At 42.6% G+C, this 24679-nt stretch overlaps 1 protein-coding gene across 2 annotated transcripts in view; it reads left to right on the forward strand.

Annotated features, from left to right (window-relative positions):
- Window positions 1-1103: 1103 nt before the first annotated feature.
- The window catches only part of ppp1r17 (protein phosphatase 1 regulatory subunit 17), a 34870-nt gene continuing 11294 nt past the window's right edge, over window positions 1104-24679 (forward strand). The window contains exons 1-3 of one of the 2 annotated variants that reach the window (XM_080194826.1): window positions 1104-1189; window positions 9859-9961; window positions 19005-19166. In XM_080194826.1, the coding sequence (XP_080050952.1) occupies window positions 9883-9961; window positions 19005-19166 (241 nt within the window). In that variant the 5' untranslated portion in view covers window positions 1104-1189; window positions 9859-9882. Of the gene's footprint in view, window positions 1190-9855; window positions 9962-19004; window positions 19167-24679 lie in introns of both variants that reach the window. The other variant, XM_080194827.1, reaches the window with a different exon arrangement.

Below are 24679 nucleotides of genomic sequence, written 5' to 3' on the forward strand. Positions count from 1 at the left end.
GGGACTCCAGGTTTCCTCCCACCTCTTGCAGCTGCTGTCAGCCCAAGTCCCCTCATAGATGACCTACCTTACTTTGAACCATTTCCTTCGGTCATCTACTTGTGGCTTGATTCCCACTCCCAAGCACTAATCAGGGCATTCATTTGGAACTCCATGTGAATTTAACGCAAGAGGGTTTGTGGTTAAAATGGCCTGGCTCTCTCTTTGAGTGTGCTCAGAGGTTTCCTTCCTGTCCACCCCAAACACATCTTAAAGTTTAAATTTGAGCTAAAATTATAAACTCTAATTATCATGCATAGATACAATGATCTCCATCAGTATTCCCAGATACCATCATAAAATCGCTAAGTTGTACCTGATTTGTTAAAATGAATAATTCCTACCTTTCTAGGAGGAATTCATGAATTGGTGGTAATTTTGGTTTTGTTTCGAATGTAACTATTTCTGGGCTAAATCCAGGTTCAAATCATATTTTAATGAGTCAGCTATTTATTTCATGTGTTTTATGCAAAGAGATGAGGATGGGGCAACAAACAATACATCATCAATATTAGGCATGAATATGTATAAAACTGTTACTTTAATTGAAATAAAAGATAACTCAATGCAAAAGAAAGTTATTAATTCAAGTGTTGTAGCCCCAAATGGGTTCATTTGTGAGTAAGCGAAACATTTTGTCTATCAGCTGCTAGTCAATCTGTCCTGTGCTTCCAGCAATTTATTGCAGAGCTGTGATTATTTTTTGCTTCATCTGCTCAGATTTTGAGAATATTCTTCAAAAGTAAGCATGGATAATGATTACAGTTTACTGCGAAGGTATCATTCCGACTGACTGACTGGCTTTCTGCCGGTGATTCATTTCTGTAGATTGTTTAGAGTTCCTTTAAAATACAGCACTAGTGGCTTTCTAAACATATCTTTGAAATTACCAGGCATTGCAAATGGTCCAACTTTAATAAATGTCAGAAACTCTGGTAGAACCTGCGCTTTAGTTTCTGGAGATGTTTAAAAAAAAGTCTCCAGGCCATAATTAGTGCTTTGAAAGAGATTAATTGTAAGTGAGGAAAAGCCATGGAAACACTGCATTGCCATGACAACAACTGATGCTGGCTAGATAAGCCTGAGGTGAGACTCAGAGCAGTAGAGCAGAGATTCTCCTTCACCGAAGACAGCTGGCAGCTTTGTATTCGTGAGTAGTTCTATATTGCAGAGTACGTGCGTTGTTGAATGTACTTATGTTCCCAGCTAGAACTTTAAAACAATGACTGTGAAACAGTCAGCGCAATGGCATAAAACCGAGCTATTGATAAAGTTTTTTAAAAATGAGGTAAGTATAATAATATCAGTTATAGTACAAGTTCTGTTCAAAAGTTATCAAAGTTTCATCCTAATTTTTCAAGTTCCATTTTACACAATCTTAGAGGAAAACTGAAGTATCAACTTTGTTAAGGATTATAAACAGCACAGTCCATTCAGGAATGGATTATGAACAAACTATGTATTGTGAAACAATGCAACTTGCTGTAAGAACACAAAGACTTGTTCTGAAAGCCTGTTTTGCCATATACAGCACGCTAATTAAGGAAGGATGTTAGCCTATTTGTTTTTTCTTTCACTGAAAGAAGTTGCTTCAGTTCATCACTAGTTACAATTCTTCTTTAACACCAAACAATTTAAAGTTTATTTTTCGGCAATAATTGAACAGATGGAGCCCAATTCATGTAGAAATAAGTGGCAAAGATTTCGCATTCGCATGTTACCACGGTTGTATAGATATATTAACTAGATTCCTTGTTTCATGTAATTGATCTGTATTATATGTTTGGATAAAGCTAGTATAACTATACAAAACCCATTGAATGGAACTGGAGGATATCTTTTGCCGGGATGTGGGGAATTAGAACAAGTTTGTTGTCAATATGATGCAGAAAGTCAGGATAAGCATTTTTAGTTCAGGATACTCACTAAATATATGTGACTCTTAGGCTTGTCAATTCATTACCTTGTGCAGTTTTATAATATGAAGTCAAATCTGGAAGAATAGGCTTATCAATTTTTAATAAGTAGTCTCAAAATATCGGTGTTGCTGATAAAACTAGTATTTATTGCCCATGTCCAGAGAGGGTGTTTCATTTACAATTCAATGAATTCCACTTAGGATCTTAAAACATGAACCAGAGAATTCAGAGGGGGAATAAACTGGGTAAAATCTGAAAACGGCACATTGAATTGTGATGTGAAATCAGTGTCCATTCATTGTGATATAGGAGACATAAACTGTATGCCGCAGCAGAAGACTCAAATTCATGCAATTGCTAGTACCAATAAAGTGAACCCAAAGTACTTAACTGCAGCAAGTAATGAAACTGTTTGTTTATGAGTCTCTGAGCAGCAAGAAGAATAGAAATGTAGTAACAGGGTAGAGACGTGCTTCGAAGTTCTCAGAAGCACTGGGAACCTTGGTGTGGGAAGTGGGCAGGCAAAGAGATCTTCTTCATACGGGGCTAAGGGGTCTTGCGAATAGATTTTGAAAGGGCAGTGGGATTTTAAAATATTGCTGTCAATGCCAGCAGGGTAGCCTCAAGTACCTAGGTGCAATACATGAAGCTTAACTACCTACTCTACACCTCATTGCCAGCTACACAAGACGTGTCAGTCAAATACACTGCACCACATTAACATCACTATTTCTACTCTCTAGCTTGATATGGTGGTGTTCAATCCTAGGCAGCAGGAACAGGTACTAATGCATGGCCTTGGCCTCTTGGAAGGGCTGGTGCTGACATTGAAACCTAAGAGATGACGGTACGTTCCTACCTAATCCACTTGCTCACATCTCACTACTCCCTCGTCCCACACCATCTTCTGATATACAGCAGCAGATGGGAAAAGTATGCATTTCTTACTTTTGTCCCTGCCCTCGCTGCATCCCAATCCAGTGTCTTTCTTCTTTCAGATGTGCAAGAATTAGCAAATCAAATCAAAGACTGGTGCGGGGAGCGGAAATTGCAGGAGGCACGGGATGCTGATGATGAAGGAATGATTTTTCACTCACAAGCACTAGCTCAGATATTGTCATTGTATGAACTTTAGAGGCAACATAACTCTGAGGGTGGTGAATTGCCTGACATGAGTTGGCTGCAGCAAGGGCAGAGGTGAAAGGGTAACACAATTCATTGGAGGGCAAGGTCACACACAATGTCTGCTGCTAAGTACTCAGATAAGAGTTTCACTGTGCAGTGTACAAGAAAAGGCTAATGAGTATCTTAATTGAAATGTTTGGTGCATTGACTGTCAAGGCTGATGCAGGTCAGCACCAACTGGACACAGGGCTTTGCTCAAAACTTGGAGTTTTCCAGTATGGAAGCGATGGCCAATCTGACAGAACTTGTAGAATCAACTGTAATACGGGACCTACTTGCCAATGCCTCCATTTCCATTGCTGCACCATTATTATCTATTCAGCATCTCCAAAGATGTGCAGGTTAAGTGGATTAGCCATGCTAAAATGTCCCTTCGTGACCCAAGATGTGTGGGTTAGGTAGATTAGCGAGGTAATTACTTGGGGCCATTGGCAACAAGTCTGGTTGGGATTGCCTCATGGTGTCAGGGGATTACATGGGTTACAGGGATAGGCCTGGGCGGGATTGTTGTCCGTGCAGATTTAGTTTCCCTGATCTAAGAGTTGCTGTGAAAGCTCTGAATTAGGTAATGAAATCTCAGTTTGTTACCATGAAAATGTAGCCTGGTGCCATGTATGGGGGCATGAATCTGTTGCCCTCCCTCAGTAAGACAGCATTCATTTTCATACCACTGCCATTTCACCCATGCCATGCAGTTGCCTCTCAGCCCAGATTGCTGTCATCCACATCAAGATGTTGCAGTCTGAAGCTGGGCCTTCTAGAGCCAGATCTTGATGGTATCTTGCAATCTGCAGCCTCCGCAACTGAATGTCAGTAGTCTTCCACGAGCAATGTTGCAGCCAATGGAACAGCACACCTTGGCCAGAACTTTGCAGCTGTTCGCGCTGATAGGCTCTACTGGTCCCACCAAAGGCACACCCGCTTCACAATTTCACCACGCAGGATGTACATTGAATGGGAAACCCTGCTGACACTGATGGGACCAAAAGACCTGGCCAATGGTGGGTTGCCTAACGCCACCCTGAAACACGAGGTGGGTTGCATGGCAAATCCCGCCCTTGAGTGCATTCAGTCAGACAAAGGCAAACACAAGTTTGGCACAGAGCAAATATGCAAAAGGTAGCTGCTTGACTTTTGACTGGAGAATTGGATTGTTTATTTGGTGGTGGGTTTCATTTCAACATGTGGGCAAGAAGGTGTTAGTGACAGAAATGTAAGCTATGGAGATTTTGGATTGTACTCAATGGAACCAACCTGCTTTAATGTCACCCAGGAAGCAAAACAATGTATTGGTTGTGTCTTCCCTTCCTCTTCCTCCTACTCCTCACCTACTGGCATTATTCCTGGTGGCAAGCGTTTTGTCCTCATGATAGAAAAGAGCACAACAGTCCATGATGATTGAGAGTCAAGCCCAATAGTTTTTTGTGCAGCGGCATGTTTTCTCATTAGATGCATGCTAGCAGAACACAGTCATAAGCAAGTTGTTAAGACAGTTTTGGCCGGTCCCCCTGGCTTCGCTTTGTCGGTCCCCCCCCCGTTTCTGCTGTTTCGCTCAAGTACTGAGGAAACAGCAGATATGAGCAGATAAATTTCACATGAATGCTGCCAGGATAGTGGATATTCACCTTCATAATGAACACACACACCAGAGAGCAGAATCTTTACAGTTGCATCTAGATCTAACAGCTGCAAAGTCACTGTGCTCTGGGAAATCCTGACAAAGCCAGGGAGTTGTCAATAAGCATCTTCTTCTGTCATAAACATCATCCATCATTTCCTGACTACAGTAGTTGATGGCAAACTGGGAGATGTTCTAGATATCACATGTTTCAGCCTGGAAAGATGCCAAGACAAATAAATTCCAAGCCATAGTCATCTCACAGCCACTGGCAAGCTCTCCTTGCCCCGAGGTCTTCCTGCAAGAGGTGGAATGTTTCCTGTAAACCCCTCCTTCAGAAAACAGAGTCAGTGCACACAGCACATCTGGTTTAGGGCAAGGTAAGAGCAACATTGTTGGAGGATCCTGGTGGATAAGACCTCATGCTTAGCACCTTCCTGCTCTTCCCTCACTGAACAACTTATCCTCCGCTACATTTCCCTCCCATACTACGGCCCATGAGGAATAGTAACTACAGCATTCATGATTGGGAGAAAGGGATCTGGCTAGAATCATTGAAATCAAAAACATGGCCAACAGTATGAATTTTAAACAACTGTGCAAACCACCCAAAATTCCTACAAACTCAGAGTCTATCACAATGTAGCAGCAAATAAGCTAAGAGGACTTGGTAATTCCTTTCAGTAATGCTGATGGGGGAGTGTTCTTGATGTTGCTATATGCATATTCAGTGGTGTGTTCTAAGAGTGGGTATTAGTGTGACTGGTCAGTTTGGAAATGGTAGTGCTGATAAGACCATCTGTCTACCCTGCATATTCCTGGTGCATTTTTCTAATGTTCATTTCCCCAAGGGGCAAGTGCTGGGAATGATGGTGATTGGGAAAGTTGGTTGGAAGGGTTGAGGGGGAGGGGGATGCTGTTCAGGAAGGAGTTGCTACCAGTTTACTGTGTGCTATTTCTAAATTGGAATGCTATAACACTTGAGAATAAAATTAGGTGGGAGAGTGAGCTATGAGGAGGATACAGCGATGCTATAGTGTGATTTGGACAAGCTGAGTGAATGGGCATTTGCATGGCAGATGCAGTATAATATGGATAAACGTGAGGTTACTCACTTTGGCAAAAAAAGGTAGATTATTTGAGTGGGTGTAAATTGAGAGATGGATACTCAGCGAGATCTTGGTGCCCTCATGCATCAGTCGATAAAAGCACACAGGTACAGTTGGCATAAAAAAGGCAAATGATATTGTTAGGTTACCCCTATGCCTTTAGAAACTGTATTTTAGCAATGATTCTGTGCTGAATGTGTTTTGTCTGGAGAAATCAAGGCAATCTGTTTTGGGCTCTTCAGAGAGAGGTTGCTTTCTTTATATCTCTTGCTCTGCCTGAAGTGAAGACGGGATTCTGCCAAGAAATAAGCCCTTTCCTCTGAGATTCTACTGTTTGGGGTTGGAACTTTCACTGGAAGTTGCTGCATGATAATTAGAAAATAAGTGTCTGCCTGGATCACTCACTCCAGATGTGTCAACTTTGATTTGATTTATTATTGTCACATGTGGTAGTATACACTGAAAAGTATTGTTTCTTGCATGCTATACAGGCAAAGCATACCATTCATAGAGGAAAAAATGAAAGAGTGCAAATGTAGTGTTACATTCATAGCCAGGGTGTAGATAAAATCTCAATATAAGATAGATCCATTCAAAAGTCTGGTGGCAGCAGGGGAAAAAAACTATTCTTGAGTTGGTTGGTACGTGAGTTCATACTTTTGTATCTTTTTCTCAAAAGAAGAAGGTGGAAGATAGAATGGGATGCTTGGGATCTTTAATTATGCTGCTTGTTTTTCTGAGACAGTAGGGAGTGTAGACAGAGTCAATGGATGGGAGGCTGGTTTGTGTGATGGACTGGGCTTCATTCACAACCCTTTGTACTTTCTTGCTGTCTTGTAGAGGCTGGAAATCTAGTACGTCATAAGCATCTTTGGTTTCTGTGCTAACTGGTTCTAAAGAAGGGATCCATTGTCTTTGGGGGATAGTGCTAAATTGGAACAATAGAGGTAACTAGCTGCTAAGAATTATACTTTGTCATGTTTAAGTATTTTAATTGGTAAAAGTTACATGAATTCTTTTTTCAGACTAACCGTGTTAATTAACTTGAATGTTGCCCAGGTCCAGAGATAGCCACCTAAAAGCCGTGTATGAGCATTTTCCTACCCATCCTCAGTTTTTAGACTGTAGGGCAAAAGTTGAATCAGGATGTTATTCTGGAACAGTTAACAATCTGAAGGTTGGGGTGGGTGGCGCTCAATCTGATACTCCTTCAGATTTGGGGAACCCTGTCCTCATGGACCTAAGTTGTGGTCCTTTCCCCCCACTGAGCATGCCCCTTGCCACCGAGATTACTATCCTGAAAATTCAGGCCCAGTTTTTGTTGCATGTGAACATAGAGGAGGGGCGATTCTCCTGGGGCTGCTCCAGGAACACAGTGGGCCACAAGGCATCAATAGGGGGCCTGTGGCAGGACTCATAATTGGCGTCTAGCTGATTGCATTTCTCCCAGATCACGTCTTTTGACGTAATCAGCCTTGTGCTGGAAATCAGTGTGAGGCTTGATTACTAAACTGACATTTCCATATCATTAGTGAGTGTGGGATGGCATTCTCTGGGCTCCCCCTACTCCCTCCCCCTCCACCTCGAGAACCAGGCATGATCACCCAGCTGGAGGCCAGTGGGAGGTTGAGTGCCCCTTGGACAGTGCAATTGAGGGGAGGGTGGTCAGTGGCCAGCGATCTCGGCCGTGGGAGGCGGCCTGGAAAGACTCCAGTTTTCCAGCCCTTTTTTTTGGAGAATCATAGAATCTCTACCATGCCAATGCACCTAACCTGCGCATCTTTGGACTGAGAGGGGAAACCGGAGCACAAGGAGGAAACCCACTCAGACACTGGGAGAATGTGCAAACTCAAGAGATAGTGACCCAAGCCAGGAATCGAACCCAAGTCTCTGGCGCTGTAAGGCAGCAGTGCTAACCACTGTGCCACCCATTATTCTCAATTGCCTCCTGACTGTTTCATTTTGTGAGTAATTGTGAATGGAGTTGAGCAATGAATTTCTGACAATGATGGTCAGCTGGAAAAATTTGGAATTGCAATACTTGCCCTGAGGAAATACTGCAGCTGACAGAGCCACCAGAGTTTTATCCCTGCTTCTCATTGACATCAGCTTAAAAAGGGCTCCTTGGGGATAGTCTGGGTCATGTACTGTCTTAATGCCAATGAAAGTCATTTTACACAATACCTCTGGAGTTGAACTCTTCTCCCCATATTTGGACCAAGCTGTACTAAGATCAGGAACCAAGCGACATTCAGGGAACACAAGCTGAGCAGCGGTGAACAGGATATTGTGAGCAAGTGCTGCTTCAAAGCACAGTTGATGACTCTTTCCATCAGTTTGATGATGATGAGTAAGAGTTAATTGGCCAGATTGAAGATTGTTTCCTTTTCTACACAGAATATACCAGGTCATTTCCCATATTGTGGGCTAGATGCAAATGTTGTAGCTATATTGGAAGAGCTTGGCTCGAGGCATGGTTAGTAGTGAAGCGCATGACTTTAACAATGTAGTTGAAATTTTGTTGCAGCCCGTAGCCTTCGTTGTGTTCGATGCATTCAGCTATTTGTTACTATGGCATAGCATGAAACAAATTAGCTGCAGACTTGGAATTGTTATAGTGACGGTCACATTTATTCTCAAATGATCAAAGAGTCAAATTCACTTTAAATATATTTAATAGGACCTGGTCACTTGCTGATTTAATGCTTTGCTCATTTGTAAGCAAAGACAAGTAATGAAATGAGGCGGCACAGTGGTTAGCACTGCTGCCTCACAGCGCCAGGGACCCAGGTTCGATTCCCGGCTTGGGCCACTGTCTGTGTGGAGACTGCACGTTCTCCCCATGTCTGATTGGGTTTCCTCCGGGTGCTCCAGTTTCCTCCCACAATCCAAAGATGCGCGGGTTAGGTTGATTGGCCATGCTAAATTAACCCTAGTGTTGGAGGAATTAGCAGGGTAAGTATGTGAGGTCATGGGAATAGGGCCTGGGTGGGATCGTGGGTCAGTGCAGATTCGATGGGCTGAATGGCCTCCTTCTGCACTGTAGAGATTATACGATTCAAAATTAATCAACAGCAGCCACATACAAGAAGACAGTATTGTATTTAAATATGTATTTTTTATTATCTATTTTTACGTATAATGTGGCCATTGCTGGCAAGGCCAACATTTGTTGCTCATCCCTAATTGATCTTGAACTGATGTTTCCACAAGATCATTTCAGAGAGCGTTTATGAGGCCTTTTGGCTAAGATCAAGCATCAGACCAAGCCTAAGATGAAGTGCAACACCTTCTCTTACCAACTTGAACCTTTTACATCTCTCTTGTGAGGACCGTGAATTGGATTTGATTTGGATTGGTTTTTGGAGGAAGCAAGGAGATAGATTTGGGTCTGCCTAGTGTGGTCTGCACATCGGTTTTGTAACTTAAAGAATCATAGAATCATAGAACCCTACAGTGCAGAAAGAGGTCCTTTGGCCCACCGAGTCTGCACCGAACACAATCCCACCCAGGCCCTACCCCCATATCCCTACATATTATACCCACTAATCCCTCTAACCTACACATCCATGGACACTAAGGGGCAATTTCTTAGCACGGCCAATCAACCTAACCCGCACATCTTTGGACTGTGGGAGGAAACCGGAGTACCCGGAGGAAACCCACGCAGACACGAGGAGAATGTGCAAACTCCACACAGACCACAGGTGACCTCAGGAATGGAGTAAAAATGAAAAATTTAAAAGCGGAATTAACTACATGTTAGGCAGAGCACATAAGGATGACAGCTATCGACAATACAGGCATGGTTATGATATAGTTCATGTAATTTTGATTAATGCCACCTCTTTATATCTTACATTTAAAAAAAATCCTGGACTGGAAATTTATTTTAAGAAGCAAACACATTTACATGCTTCTTTAAAAATCTGAGTTAACTATAGAAGTTTCATTTCTGCTATCTGCTTATTATTCTGTTTTATAGCAGATTTTTAAAAAGTTCTACATCACCATGACAACAGAGTGTGTGTGGTCACCTGAAGAAACAGATGACAGACTGGACAACAGTGATCAGCTCAGCAAGCATTTAGGTAATTAATCTGGTGTGATATCCATAGAGACAGTTTATTACACCAATGGAAAAGGATTCTATCAGCAAAGCTGAAAGAGTGCAAGATGTTCCTTTGAAACATGAGTGGAGTTTGCTTCAGGGCATAGGATTGGCCAACCCAGCCAGCTGGAGACACGGATGGAAGGTTCATCTCCTCAGACTGCTTGAAATATAATGGGAATCACAGCCTTAAAAACAGTTGTGTACTGCAAGAATCATTTGAGTTGGCAGAAAAATAAAGATGATTTAGTTTACATCAGATAGCAGCTATAGTGCTATATGCACACAAAGGTTCATCGTGAAACATTGCCAATGTATGTCTGTTGCTTCTTCACACATGTACATTCCAGTAGGCACTTCTACATTAACAGAATGTAATTAGTGCCAGCTAAAAAATGTCCTGATCATCAGTGTATCTCTTCAATACAAAGGAGTGAATCTTACCAAAAAATGCAACTTTTTTTCCCAGCAAGAAACACTCCAAGGAAGCACATTGGTTTTCATAGAATCCCAAAAGTGCAGAAGAGGCCATTCAGCCCATCGGGTCTACATTGATTCTCAGGTCCTATCCCTGTAACCCATACATTTCCCACAGCCAATCTCCCTAACCTACAGATCTTGGGAAACTAAGGGGTAATTTAACACGGCCAATCCACCTAACCTGTGCCTCTTTGGAATGTGGGAGAAAATAGGAGCACCTGAAGGGAACCAATGTGGGCTCTGGGAGAATGCGCAGACTCCGCATAGATAGTCACCCGAGACTGGAATTGAACCCTTAGACCTGTGAGACGGTGTGCTACCATGCTGCCATTTCTTACTCTCTAGATTTCTCTTCTCTCTCCATTTCTTGATTTCTCTCCAGATCTTACAAAACTCTGTCTAGCCCACCATGGAAGTCTTGGGAGTTCCCCTCCCCATGCACAATTGGAGTTGGCAATTCTCTTCTTCTCTCCCCCTCGCCCCCAATGACCATCATTGGCATCCCTGGTCCTCTGTCTGCTCCCAGCTCACAACCATACCTAATGAATCCCCCTCTCCCATGAGACTCCCACTGGGCTCCACCCCATGGCATTGGTTGGCATAGGCATGGTGCCAACCCTGGTAGTGCCATCCTGTACCAAGAGACAATGCCAGAGTCCATTGCCTGGCCATGACCCTCTCCCACAAGGGCTGTACTTGCCTCACCCTTGTGTCCCCAGGGACACCCCCATGACACACCAAGTTCACCTAGATTGGAATCTAAGTGGTGACAGTGTGATGGTACATCAGCACCTGCTGAATACCCGGTGAGGGGGTAAGTCCTGAGAGAGTGCTCACCGTTAACATGCCAGTGTAATAAAATAAGCTTCCTGGGGTCCTATGGTGTTTTTCATGCTACTCTACCTGCAATGGGGCTGGAAGATCGGAACTCGGAAACTTGCTGGCATGAATCAAGCTTTCCAACTCTCTTCAGGTTTTAACACACACCGTCATTCCTGCAGATAGAGAGTGCCGACTCTAGATCACCCCCACAATTGCATGGAAACTGAAACCTCCTGTGTGTCTCATTCATTTCTGCCTCCAGAGTGGCACATTGATTAGCACTGTTGCTTCACAGTGCCAGGGACCTGGGTTCGATTCCAGCCTAGGATCGCTATCTGTGTGGAGTTTGCACATTCTCCCCATGTCTGTGTGGGTTTCCTCCAGGTGCTCCGGCTTCCTCCCACAGTCCAAAGATGTGCAGGTTAGGTTAATTGGCCACGTTAAATTGTCCCTTAATGTCATAGAGTCATAGAGGTTTACAGCATGGAAACAGACCCTTTGGCCCAACTTGTCCATGCCCTTCTTTTTTTTAAAGCCCTAAGCTAAGACCAATTGCCTGCATTTGGCCCATATCCCTCTATACCCATGTAACTATCTAAATACTTTTCAAAAGACAAAATTGTACCTGCCTCTACTACTACCTCTGGCAGCTTGTTCCAGTCACTCACCACCCTCCGTGTGAAAAAATTGCCCCTCTGGACACTTTTGTATTTCTCCTTTCTCACCTCACACCTATGCCCTCTAGTTTTAGACTCCCTTACCTTTGGGAAAAGATATTGACTATCTAGCTGATCTGTGCCCCTCATTATTTTATAAACCTCTGTAAGATCACCCCTCAGTCTCTTACACTCCAGAGAAAAAAGTTCCAGTCTATCCAATCTCTCCTTGTAACTCAATCCATCAAGTCCCAGTGGCATCCTAATAAATCTTTTATGCTCTCTTTCTAATTTAGTAATATCCTTTCTATAATAGGGTGACAAGAATTGCGCATAGTATTCCAAGTGTTCCTTACCAATGGCTTGTTGAAGTTGTACAAGACGTCCCAACTCCTGTATTCAATGTTCTGCCGGATGAAACCAAGCATGCTGAATGCCTTCTTCACCACTCTGTCCACCTGTGACTCCACTTTCAAGGAACTATGAACATGTATCCCTAGATCTCTTCGTTTTGAAACTCTCCCTAATGTCCAACTATTAACTGAGTAAGTCCTGCCCTGGTTCAATATACCAAAATGTATCACTTTGCATTTGCCTAAATTAAACTTCATCTGCCATTCGTCAGCCCACTGGCCCAATTGATCAAGATCCCATTGCAATTGGAGATAACTTTCTTCACTGTGCGCTATGCTACCAATGTTAAGAGGGCTAGCAGGGTAAATACATGGGGTTATAGGCTGGGTGGTATTGTTGTTGGTGCATACTTGATGGGCTGAATGGCCTCCTTCTGCACTGTAGGGATTCAATGGTTTTATGGTTCCTTAAACTAAATACACAAAACCATATTTCATTATCTTTAGTCCTCAATCACAGAACTGGCTTTTCAGAGGAATTTCATTTGGATTGCAAGTTGATGGAAAACAAGTGAAGGAGCAATGTAATATAGCCCAAATCTTTCAATTCACATGAGAACTGGAAACAATTAAATATACAGCATAAATCATTCACCAGCAGAGGAGCTGATGTTTGATGAAGCATTAACAATTTGCAGAATTGATTCCACTGCAAGCAGCTCTGTTTGTTTCAGCTCTTGACACACTGATACACGCCCAGAATATTGACTGGTCTGTTTTTACCACACATACAAAGTGCTCTGGTGTGAGTTTCTAGTCTTCTGCTTTTGTTCCAGTTTTACCTAATAGTATAATACTCTCTAAATATCTATGAAAGAGCATTAGATCCATGATCTGCAACTGGAAGTTACAGAGTGCTAAAGTTTTAGGAGAAGTTGCTACTTACCTACAAGGTAGTTTTCATGCACAACTTGTCAAAGAGCTTGGATGTATTGAGTGTATTAAAAGGCAAATGTGCACTCAACAAGAACATTGTAGCTTCTGGGCTTATACCACTGATTCTTGTTAATAGTGATATCATGGACTTTTCTACACAAAAAAAGGGAAGCATTATTAGACAGGGACATGCAGGATAACTTTGTGTTAGAAACACAAGCAACACTGGGGGAAGAAATTGGTGGATATCCAGGGAGATTTTGGAAAGAGAAAAAATAATTTTAAACATGAAAAGGGAATAAGTTTCAGATAGAAACTCCAGCAATCTAGTAGTCTGAGCAACAGTGCATTCAAACAGGGAGTTTGAGATTAACATTATCTTGCTGACAAGGCCACAACTTGGCAAGTTGGAGTAGTTCATAATTGTAGTCGAATCAATCCCAGGAGTTAAGAATTTGGCAGAAGCTGTCAAAAGCTGCAGAAAATCAGCTTCAATCGGAAATCGTAGCATGAAGTTGAACACATACGCAGAGTGAGAGTCGTAGTAAGCAAATGTGGAGGATTTAAAAGGAAAAACAAAATTGAAAATAAAGCAACACTGTGTATAACTGTAATACAAGGGGTGGTGAAGGTGTAGTTGTCAGTTGTAGCTGTATAGACTTTCAACAGTGTCTGATAAAGTGCTGCATAAGGGAGGTGTTGTGGCGCAGTGGGTAATGTCTCTGCCTCTGAGCCAGAAGCTCTGGGTTCAAGTCCCACCCCAGGACTTGTTGGCCAAGTAACATATGTTCATAACACGGTCAAACTGATTGAATGTCAACCTGCAAATCCTTCAAACACATCAATAGCTGGATGTAAGAGTGGGAGAGACTCCGGGTCAATCATGCTTGACATGTGTGGAGGGTGGCCCTCAAGTTATGAGCTCCTAGCGACAGACTAGCAACCTGTTCCAGGAATTACTAGCTATGGAAACAAACAAAGTCTGCCTAAGTCGCAGGAAAGAATTGGAATGGAATATTAATACAGAGAGTAAACAGCTGGAGGATTACAAGAGAAGGAGATGGGAACTAACTAGATAGCACAAGCACAATGAAACAAATATCCTCCTTCTGTGCTATAAGATTCTGTGATGCTGTGATCAAGACATAATATTATTATTTTCTTTTGTCAGCTGCACTTTACTATTACTGAAAACTATTAGGGTTAGTTCTTACAGAAGTTTATGCTTGGTTGATTTTAAGAGACAGGATTCATAACTTTTAAGGTTAAATTACCAAGCATGTGTAACAGCAGTTAGGGAGCTAAACAGTCTTTTATTGTCTTACTTTCTTTTTATCTTGAAATTAGCTGCTGATTGTCCGAAGGAGTGTTGACCACACATTAACTGTACATTGACTTTGCTGTACAAACTAGCAAAACAACTTGATAGTCAAGCTGATCATCAGTGAACTAATGAGGCTGAGGCTAAGAGAGAGAGGTTTGAAAAAGTCTATTTTTTTAACAGAAAGGATTGTTAGGATATCAAATGCCCAATCTGAAACAATGGTGGAAGCAGAATCCAAAATAATTTTCTGAAAATGGAAATGAATAAACATTTTGTAAAAGGAACATTTAAAGGCATGGACCTAAAGGGAAAATCTCTATATGGAGCTGTCACAGGTGCAATGGGTCAAATAGCCTCTTCCCTTTTTGTAAAGTACAATGTTATCATAATCCTGTGACAAAGGAATTGGCGAGATGATTTGCTCAAGATAGGAGAAGCTGTACTGAAAAGTACAAGAACAGAAAATTAAAATAATTGGAGGACTGACAGGATGGAGCACAACATGTTAACAAGTGTAGATCTAGGGTCATATGAACATACTAACCGAGTGTAGGAATAGACCATTTGGCCCCGCAAGCCTGTTCTACCATTTAATAAGATAATGGCTGATTTGATATAGCCTCAAATCTTCACCCTGTCTAGTCCCATTAGCCTATCACATGCTTGCTTACCAATAATCTATCCTCCACCATCTTAAAAATCTTCAAAGGCTCTGTTTTCACCACCTTTCACAAAGTGAGTTCCAACAACATTCTGAAGGAAAACAAATTGCTTCTTGGACAAACTCTTATTTTTAACAGTGATCCCCAGTTCTAAATTTTCCCATAAGGGAAAGAGGAAACACCATCTCTACACCGTTCCTCAGGACCTTAAATATTTCAATCAAGTCTCCTCTTATTCTTCTAAACTCCAGCCTAGCCTTTCTGACCTTTTCTCATAAGACAATCTGCCCATTTCAGGTATTAGGCTAGTAGGCTTTGTCTGAACTGCCCCCAATAAAAAAAGAACTTTACAAAACTGGGCTTTAATAGAATATTACTCAACAATACTTCATGTAATCTCTTTGGTGGTAGATGAGTAAATGTTCCTTCTATACTTCATGTGAAATTTGAAATTTTTTCTAATATTCTCAGTATCAAAGTCCTAGATTCAAAGCAGATTGCACGGAGTCTTTAAGGGGTGTTCCTACACTGCCCAATGTCATCTCCATATCTTGTGTTTTCTTCAGTCAAAATTTGAGAATCAGGGCAATGGGGTCGCAGGTGCAGATTTCAAAATCTAAACTACTGTAAGGAGAGTGAGAACAAAGCTGAGGAGCGCATCCTGCTAAACTCTACTGGTGATGTATGTCTGAACTAAATTGTAAGGAAAAAAATCACAAGGGAAGTTTTTTCTTGCAGCATTTACCCCGTTTCGCAACCTAACATTACCTGACAGTTCCAAGCACCCCCTGCTGTTTGAATCCAGACTATCTTCTGCTCACTATAGAAGAATAATCAGTGATTTAATATATCTTCCTTATGCACTACAATCCTTGCACACATGTCCTTCCTTTTATACTTATCAAGCTAGTGACAAATGGGAGTATTTTGGTTACTCACACATTCCAGAATTTGCCTTATTCAGGACACTCAGGGAATTGGATTAAGTCCTAACCTCCTGAATGTATGACACTGACTTTTTCCTCTCTTTCAGTCAGAGAATTCACAAGTAGTTAATTGCAAAAAATTCCTTTTAATTCAAACTTGAAATAAAGATTTTAATTATCTTACTGGATGACCATTAAAGACCCTTATTTTAAACAAAACTTAAATAAGAAAGAGTGGAGTGAGATCACTAAATTGAAACAGAAAAGCTTTGAAAAATCAGAGATATTTCTTTAAATGAGAAAAGAACAACAAAAGGGGATAATAAGAATTTTAAAACTGAGGTGGTATTTAAGCAGAAATCAATGTACATCACTGAGCGCAGGGGATGTTGAGTGAACCAGAGACAGGCAGCAGAGTTTAAGGATAGAATGTAAGATATTGTAGTCAAGTAACAAGGTGACATTTCAACAGCAGGTGAATTGCAACAGGAGCAGAGTTGGGCTACAGAAGTGAAAACAGTTTTTCTATCTGATCAAAGTTGGGCAAGTTCAGCCTATAATAGCTGCTATATGACGATGTGAAATCAATAGTGAAATTATCGAATCATAGAATGGTTACAGCAAAGCTGAGTGTTGCACAACAAAGATACCACTGTAACCTGGGCGGCACGGTAACACAGTGGTTAGCGCTGCTGCCTCACAGGACCAGACACCTGAGTTTAATTCTGGTTTTGGATCACTCTGTGGGGTTTGCACATTCTCTTCGTGCCCGTGTGGGTTTCCTCCAGGTGCTCCGGTTTGCTCCCACAGTCCAAAGATGTGCAGGTTAGGTTGATTGGCCATGCTAAATTGACCCTTAGTGTCAGGGGATTGGCAGGGTAAATATGTGGGGTTATGGGAATAGGGCCTGGGTGAGATTGTGGTAGGTACAGACTCAATTGGCCGAATAGCTTCCTTCTGCACTGTAGGAGTTCTATGATTCTATGAACGCAGATCTAGGAAGCCCCATTTCGCCATTTCTGATTGCAAGAGAAACTGAAATGTAACTGATTGTTTTCCTCTCTCTGTAGTTGTTAGCTAACAAATCCTGGGAGAACCACTTAGTTCTCTCTCACTCTAGCATTCTATGCTCCCTTCTGCAACTGGGGAAAGAGAAGACCTGTGAGTGACAGGAATAGCACCTTATGCATTCAGCGCATTTGCTAAGGGTGGCATAAGATTGCACAAGAATGAGGGTAAGTGGCAGAGGTAGATGGAAAAATGGGAACATAAGGCAGTTTATGAAAAGAGAAGGAAAGGTCTGCTAGCAAAGGAAGGAAGTCACACATATTTTGATGGGGTAGGCTTGACAAGGACAAGCCACATACCATCCTGACTTGGAACAATATCGCCATTTGATCCATTGCTAGATCAAATTCCTGAAACTCCCTCCCAAACAACAGTATACACTACATTGCATATGCTGCTGTGATTCAAGATAATTCGCCATCACCTTTCAATGGTAATTTTGCAGGATGGGCAATAAATGCTAACCTTGTTATCAATACTCAGATCCCATGAATGAATAAAGAAAAACAAAATAGTAATGCAAGGTAGATAGTATTATTAATTAAGAGCTTACTTTACCTACTCTTGTGAGGTGATTAATCAGCTTTATCCGTGTCCTGGTCCTATGTTTCTGCCAGTAGCCCACCATACCACCTCTGCCTACCCATGCTGGGCAACTTTATTAGAAATCTTCCTGGCAACAGTTGGCTTATCCAGCCTCCTCTACCAAATCCTGCAACACGGTTTTTGAAAACTGCAGGAGGGAGTGGGAGTGTTCCTAGCTTGGAGAAAAAGGGGATGGATAGTTTATACTTTCTTCTGAAACTTTACTGACATTATCCTGCAGTCAAAATGCACCCCCTTTAAGCACACAGGCTGACTTTAAGTGGTCTTAGGAAAGTATACAATTGACACACCAGGACTAACTGGCAATGACAACTGCGCACTTGGGGCATTCTTGATGTTGGCAATAAACAGGCAAATGCTTGGAGTGTGGTATCAACTTTGCACAAAGAAGAGACACTAGCTGAGTGGCCCTTAAAGAGAGCTGGAACAGACTCAACAGGCCACATGACCTCTAACTGTACTATAACCATTCCATGTTTCCTGGCATTCATTTTTGAATGCTTTTCTCATCCTTTGTCATGATTAACTGCTATTTCAGTCAAACCCTAGGGCTGGATTCTCCAGCTGTGACCGTCCAGCCCCAACTGAGAACAGAAAATTCAGTGTTCCAGTCAAAATTCTATTCATTGTCAGCACTGAAAAATCTTAGTGGAGGTTTTCAGCATCATAATGGGACTGGTATTTCTACAGATTCCATTTCTTGTTATAGCAACTGTTTGATAAGAAGGAGCTTTTAGTATACTCCTCCCCCACCTGTGTGATTTTTTGCAGCTTAGTGTCTCTAGAACACAAAGACACAGAATTTCATACTTATCTTTTTCTGCACCTATTTGCTATAGAAAAGGTTATTTCTCTCACTAGCCGATTTTTACATTTGAAGCGTTGCTAGAATCATAGAAACCCTACAGTGCAGAAAGAGGCCATTTGACCCTCAAGTCTGCACCGACCACAATCCCACCCAGGCCCTACCCCGATATCCGCCCATTAATCCCTCTAACCTACGCATCTCAGGACAATAAGGGGCAATTTTTTAGCAGGGCCAATCAACTGCACATCTTTGGACCCGCACATCTTTGCTACTTGAGGACCACTATCTGCCACCTTGTTCTTGCTAGTCTAATAATTGGATTTTGATGATTGAGGCTTGGAAAGTTCATTTCAATGTATCTCTGCACATTTCTTTCTGACAGATGATCTTTCAAACCTCTCAGAGCAGCTAATAAAAGCCTGTGAAATAAATGAAGAGAGTGAGAAAGAAAAAGCTGCGGATGAGCCAAAGGACACTGAGATTGAGCAGAAAAAGCCAAGGAGAAAGGATACTCCTGTGCAGTATGTACCCCCCCTTATTCCAGGTACAGTAATCTTAGGGTCCTTCCTTGGAATGGAATTTGAGAATATTTAAATACTGCTTTTTCTATATTCCTGCCATTTCTATGTAATAGATGATGTCGGCTTCTGCTGGTTATCTGTTGTGCGTGTTTTCTATTTCTGTCTGAAACACACAGGGACCAATGAATGGAATGATTGCATCCGGTCCCTGGCTATACTGTGTGCAGTTCTGGTCACCACATTATAGAAAGATGTGATTGCATTTGGCACATCATAACACTCAAAGCTATTGGCCAAATGCTGGTAAGTGGGATTGGCTAGATAGGTCAGGTGTTTCTCACCTTTTGGTGCAGACTCAGTGGTCTGAAGGGCCTCTCCTGCACTGTGTCTTTCTGTGATTCTGTATAGAGGCAGGGTTGCTGTAATTTCCCTGGTGGTGTACATGTCCTGGAGAAGCATAGAAATCCACATGATAGTTAATGTTAATATTATCAAATTGTAGACTTGGTAAATCATTAAAGTTATCATTTCAGTCAGGTAGCAGACTAGCTGCACTGTTTTTATTAAACTCCTATCCAGTTTTATTTTTTTCCAATAAAACTGCTTTTACTTAAAGATGCAAAGGTTGAAGCCCACACTTGTTGGAAACTTCCTGTCAATGCTGCCTACGATTCCTAACCATTAATGAAAAATGGCAATAATATATCCTTTCACAAATTCAAAAGATGCTTCCTTTTATTTCGTTATTTCATGTCATTCCAGTACTTTCCATTGTTGATAGAAACTTTGAGGAAACGTTTCTGACAAAATACTCTCTCAATCTAAGACATGAAGTGATGTATCTCTCAGTTTCTCCCGACAGTCATTGTAAGGAATTTACGAGGTTTGCTCTCCTCAATCCTCACAGTTCCACTGATGCTAGAAGAAAATGGCATTTCAGTAGGGTACAGCTTGAGGGTCAATATCAAGCTGCTTAAGGAGCTATTGCTGTTGTCTTAGCCAGCCGAGGGGTTTGCAGAACATTCTTCATTACATCCCAGTTCCTTCTAAAGTGCTGGATCCTGTTAGATCAACGGCGTTGCTTGGAATAGTGACCCACATCAGCAGAGCAGCTGAAATTGGAGGCCAGAAATGTTGGTCTTCATAATAATGAAAATATTATTCTCCCGAATGGAGACTGAGTGCCCACTGCCAGTTTCCCTATTGGCGTTAGCAGCTTCTCTCAGATTCTCCCACCTGATGGATGCTATTGTATTCATAACGAACAACCTGCTGGCCAGACCACTGTTCCAAGACTGGGCTGCCATTTTTAGAGGGCAATCTGATCTCCGTGCTAAGTGACAGTGCCCCCCCCACTCCACCCCCAACAAAAACAAATGGTGACCACCTCCCCCCCTCACACTGATCACAGGAGCACTACCAACTCCTCACCAAAGAGGGGCATCCTCATCTCCACCCCTCCTCCACAAATAAAGGGCAAACTCCCTCATACCAGGCAGGCACAAGGGTAACCTGACTCTCCCCCCCACTCAGCCTCCCTAAGATCCCTTCTCAAGTTCCCTTTCCCGTCAGACCCCCACTCATGACCCTATAGGACATGCACCTTTGCAATGCCAAAGGTAAACTGCCCCTGGCAGGCACCTGGGGCTCTGGTGAGAGCTTAAGGAGGTGGGACCAGTGACCATTTTCCCCTCTGCTACTCATAGGTTGCAGAGGAAGGGTCCCTCAAGAGTCTGGCGATTGAGTGGATTTGGACCGGGGGAAAGGGGTTGACCTCACCACTCTCCAATGGTATGGGGTGTCGTGGCTTGACTGCCCCTTCTAGCCCTGACAGACTGAAGATCACCCCTGGCATGGTGATTTCAGGTAACCCTATGATCAATATTAGCATTCCTGCCTGTTAGTTGCTCAAATAACAAGGTAGTTTAACTTTCCTGCCCCTCAGTCACCTGGCAGTATTTTAAATCATTGCAACTGTCTATTCTGCAGCAAAGATTTTCCTCTGTCAGAAGCTGCAGGTGTGAGCGGGTCCCTTTTGAAGTCCGACTTGTCCATGCCGCCCTTTTTGTTGAAACCCCTAAGCTAATCCCAATTGCCCACATTTGACCCATATCTCTCTATACCCATCGTAACCATGTAACTATCTAAACGCTTCTACTACTACCGCCTTTACTACTACCTCTGGCAGCTTGTTCCAGACACTCACCACCCTCTGTGTGAAAAAATTGCCTCTCTAAACACTTCTGTATCTCTCCCTTCTCATCTTAAACCAATGCCCTCTAGATTTAGACTCCCTGACCTTTGGTAAAAGATATTGACTATCTACCTTGTCTATGCCCCTCATTATTTTATTGACCTCCATAAGGTCACCCTTCAATCTCCTACACTCCAGAGAAAAAAGTCTCAGTCTATCCAGCCTCTCCTTATAACTCAATCCACCAAGTCCTGGAAGCATCCTAGTAAATCTTTTCTGCTTTCTAGCTTCTAATTTGATAATATTCTTTCTGTAATAGGGTGACCAGAATTGCACACAGTATTTCAAGGGTGGCCTTACTAATCTCTTGTACAACTTCAACAAGACATCCCAACTCATGTATTCAATGTTCTGACCGATGAAACCAAGCATGCCGAATGTCTTCTTCACCGCTCTGTCCACCTGTGACTCCACTTTCAAGGAGCTATGAACATGTACCTCTCAATCTCTTTGCTCTGTAACTCTCCCCAATGCCCTACCATTAACTGTGTAAGTCCTGATCTGGTTCAATCTACCAAAATGCATCATCTCACATTTGCCTAAATTAAACTCCATCTGCTATTCATCAGCCCACTGGCCCATTTGATTTAGATCCCATTGCAATTGGAGATAACTTTCTTCACTGTCCACTATGCCACCAATCTTGGTGTCATCTGCAAACTTACTAACCATGCCTCCTATATTCTCATCCAAATCATTAATATAAATGACAAATAACAGTGGACCCAGCACCGATCCCTGAGGCACACCACTGGTTACAGGCCTCCTGTTTGAAAAACAACTCTCTACCATTATCCTCTGGCTTCTGTCAAGAAGCCAATTTTGTATCCATTTAGATACCTTACCCTGGAACCTGTGAGATTTAACTTTATGCAGCAAACTACCATGCGGTACCTTGTCAAAGGCCTTGCTAAAGTCCATGTAGACAACATCAACTGCACTGCCTTCATCTACCTTCTTGGTTACCCCTTCAGAAAACTCAATTAAATTTGTGAGACATGATTTCCAGTCACAAAGCCATGCTGACTGTTCCTGATCAGTCCTTGCATCTCTAAATGCCTGTAGATCCTGTCTCTCAAAATACCTTCCAACAGTTTACCCACCACAGATGTGAGGCTCACTGGCCTGTAGTTCCCAGGCTTTTCCCTGCAGCCCTTTTTAAACAGAGGCACAACATTTGCCACTCTCCAATCTTCAGACACCTCACCCGTGACTATTGATAATTCAAATAGTTCTTCTAGGGGACCCGCAATTTCCTCCCTAGCCTCCCACAATGTCCTGTGATACACTCCATCAGGTCCTGGGGATTTATCTACCTTGATGTGCTTTAAGACTTCCAGCACCTCCAATTTCAATTTCATTGCGATGGGGGGAAGGGGATTGGAGGAGTTGCAGTCTGCGCAGCTGTGCACTCAGCCTCAATTTATGCACAAAGCTTTGATTTGAAGTTTCTGAGACTTCCCAGCAAAATGACGGCAGCGGGCGATTGACGGGGCTGTCCATCCCGACTGCCTGCCCCTCTACCGCGGCTACGTTCGCAGCCAGGTGTCCCTGGAGAGGGAGCATGCGGTGTCCACGGGCGCAGTTGACGCCTTCCGTGCCCGCTGGGCACCGCAGGGGCTGGTGTATGTTATAGACCTTTATAATCACATTTTGATTTAATGTTTTAAATTTCCTTTGGACTTTGGTTTCTGTTTGCACCGTCCCCCCTTCCTTTTTGGGGGCTGCCCCTCTTAATTTGTCCCTAACTTAATTTGAGTTCGTTTACTTGTTGGGTCATCGAAAGAACTCCCAGCAAAACGAAATCACCAAAATCCTCTCCATTGCACTTGAAGCCTTTGATCAGTGACAAGTTCACTGCAGTGCCTCGTAAAAGGTTCAGCTGTCAGATCATTGGATTCCCATTATTCTCCAGCCATCTGTATTTATTTTTATTTCCATTCACAGTTGAATGCATCTCAAGTACCCCATTGACCCTGATTGCATTATTTACAGAGTCTAATCCTGATTGACAGCTTGTGGTTTAACTTCCCCTTTGAAATTGTTTGCAGTCCATAGAGAGTGGGAACCCAATTGGGGCTGGCAGTGTGGCCTGGGAGGGTCGCAGCAAGTTTGGTACCCCAATTTTCGACTGCCTCGCGATTCTCTGGGCCACAACGATTCACGACCAGAGCCAGCAGTCTCAGAAGATCCCCTCCACTCATAAAGTTGAATGAATTCCTTTACCTGTTGCTGGAAGCTTCTGAGTGCTTCCAACCTGTGACAGTTACTCATTGTAATATATTTCTGGTAGAGTTTGAATTCTAACTCTAACGCATTACATTCAGTGATGGTAGAATCATAGAATCTCTACATGCAGAAGGAAGCCATTTGGCCCCTCGAGCCTGAACTGACAACAATCCCAACCAGGCCCCCTCTCCATAACCCCACACATTTACCCTGCATTCCCCCTGACACTAGGGTCGATTTATCATGACCCATTAACCCAACCCGCACATCTTTGGACTGTGGGAGGAAACTGAAGGACGCAGAAGAAACCCACGCGGACATGGGGAGAATGTGCAAACTCCACCCAGACAGTGACCTGAACTTGAATTTGGGTCCCTGTCGCTGTGAAGCAGTGGTGCTAACCACTGTGCCCCAATGCCCCTGTGCTTTAGTAGTTTCATTAGAATCAAGTGATTGCACAGTGAAATGGCAATGCCATTAACTGATGTTTCCAATAGGTAAGAAGGAATGTCATTTCTTGAAATTGTGTAACAGTTTTTCTTTGTTGCTAGAGACAGACACATCACTTGTGTGTCAAGTGTAGGTGGTTTACCTGGACGTTTGATGCTGGCACAATTTCCATTCTATCTTTCATTCTAACAGAGTTTTTGTTAAATTATTTGTGCTTAACTATACTACTCTTGAAGTATCAGTTAAGTTACTCAATCAGTTGGTGAATATAATTCTTTTCTAATAGCACACGGCAGCAGATTGGAAGGTAGACTCTTTCAGCATTTCTGGGTTGCATACTCACACATTCATCCATCCAAAATAAGATTCCGGGTTCTTGGACCATTTGGATGTTGCACTTCAACATACCCCACCAAGGGTCTCCCTGGTCATGCTGATATCCTGCACCTTATGCAATCTGCTGTTACAGAGTTGGTAAAGACATGGTGGAGTCAGAGGCAGCTTCACACAAGGTGGAAGGCAGGAAGCTAATGAGGAACTATAATACCCTGACAGACAGAGGGACTATTTGGAGGGGACCATCAGGGCTTCAAGAGGGATTTA

Source organism: Carcharhinus amblyrhynchos, chromosome 8, assembly GCF_965287045.1.
Source record: "Carcharhinus amblyrhynchos chromosome 8, sCarAmb.v2.hapA, whole genome shotgun sequence".
NCBI lineage: Eukaryota > Metazoa > Chordata > Chondrichthyes > Carcharhiniformes > Carcharhinidae > Carcharhinus > Carcharhinus amblyrhynchos.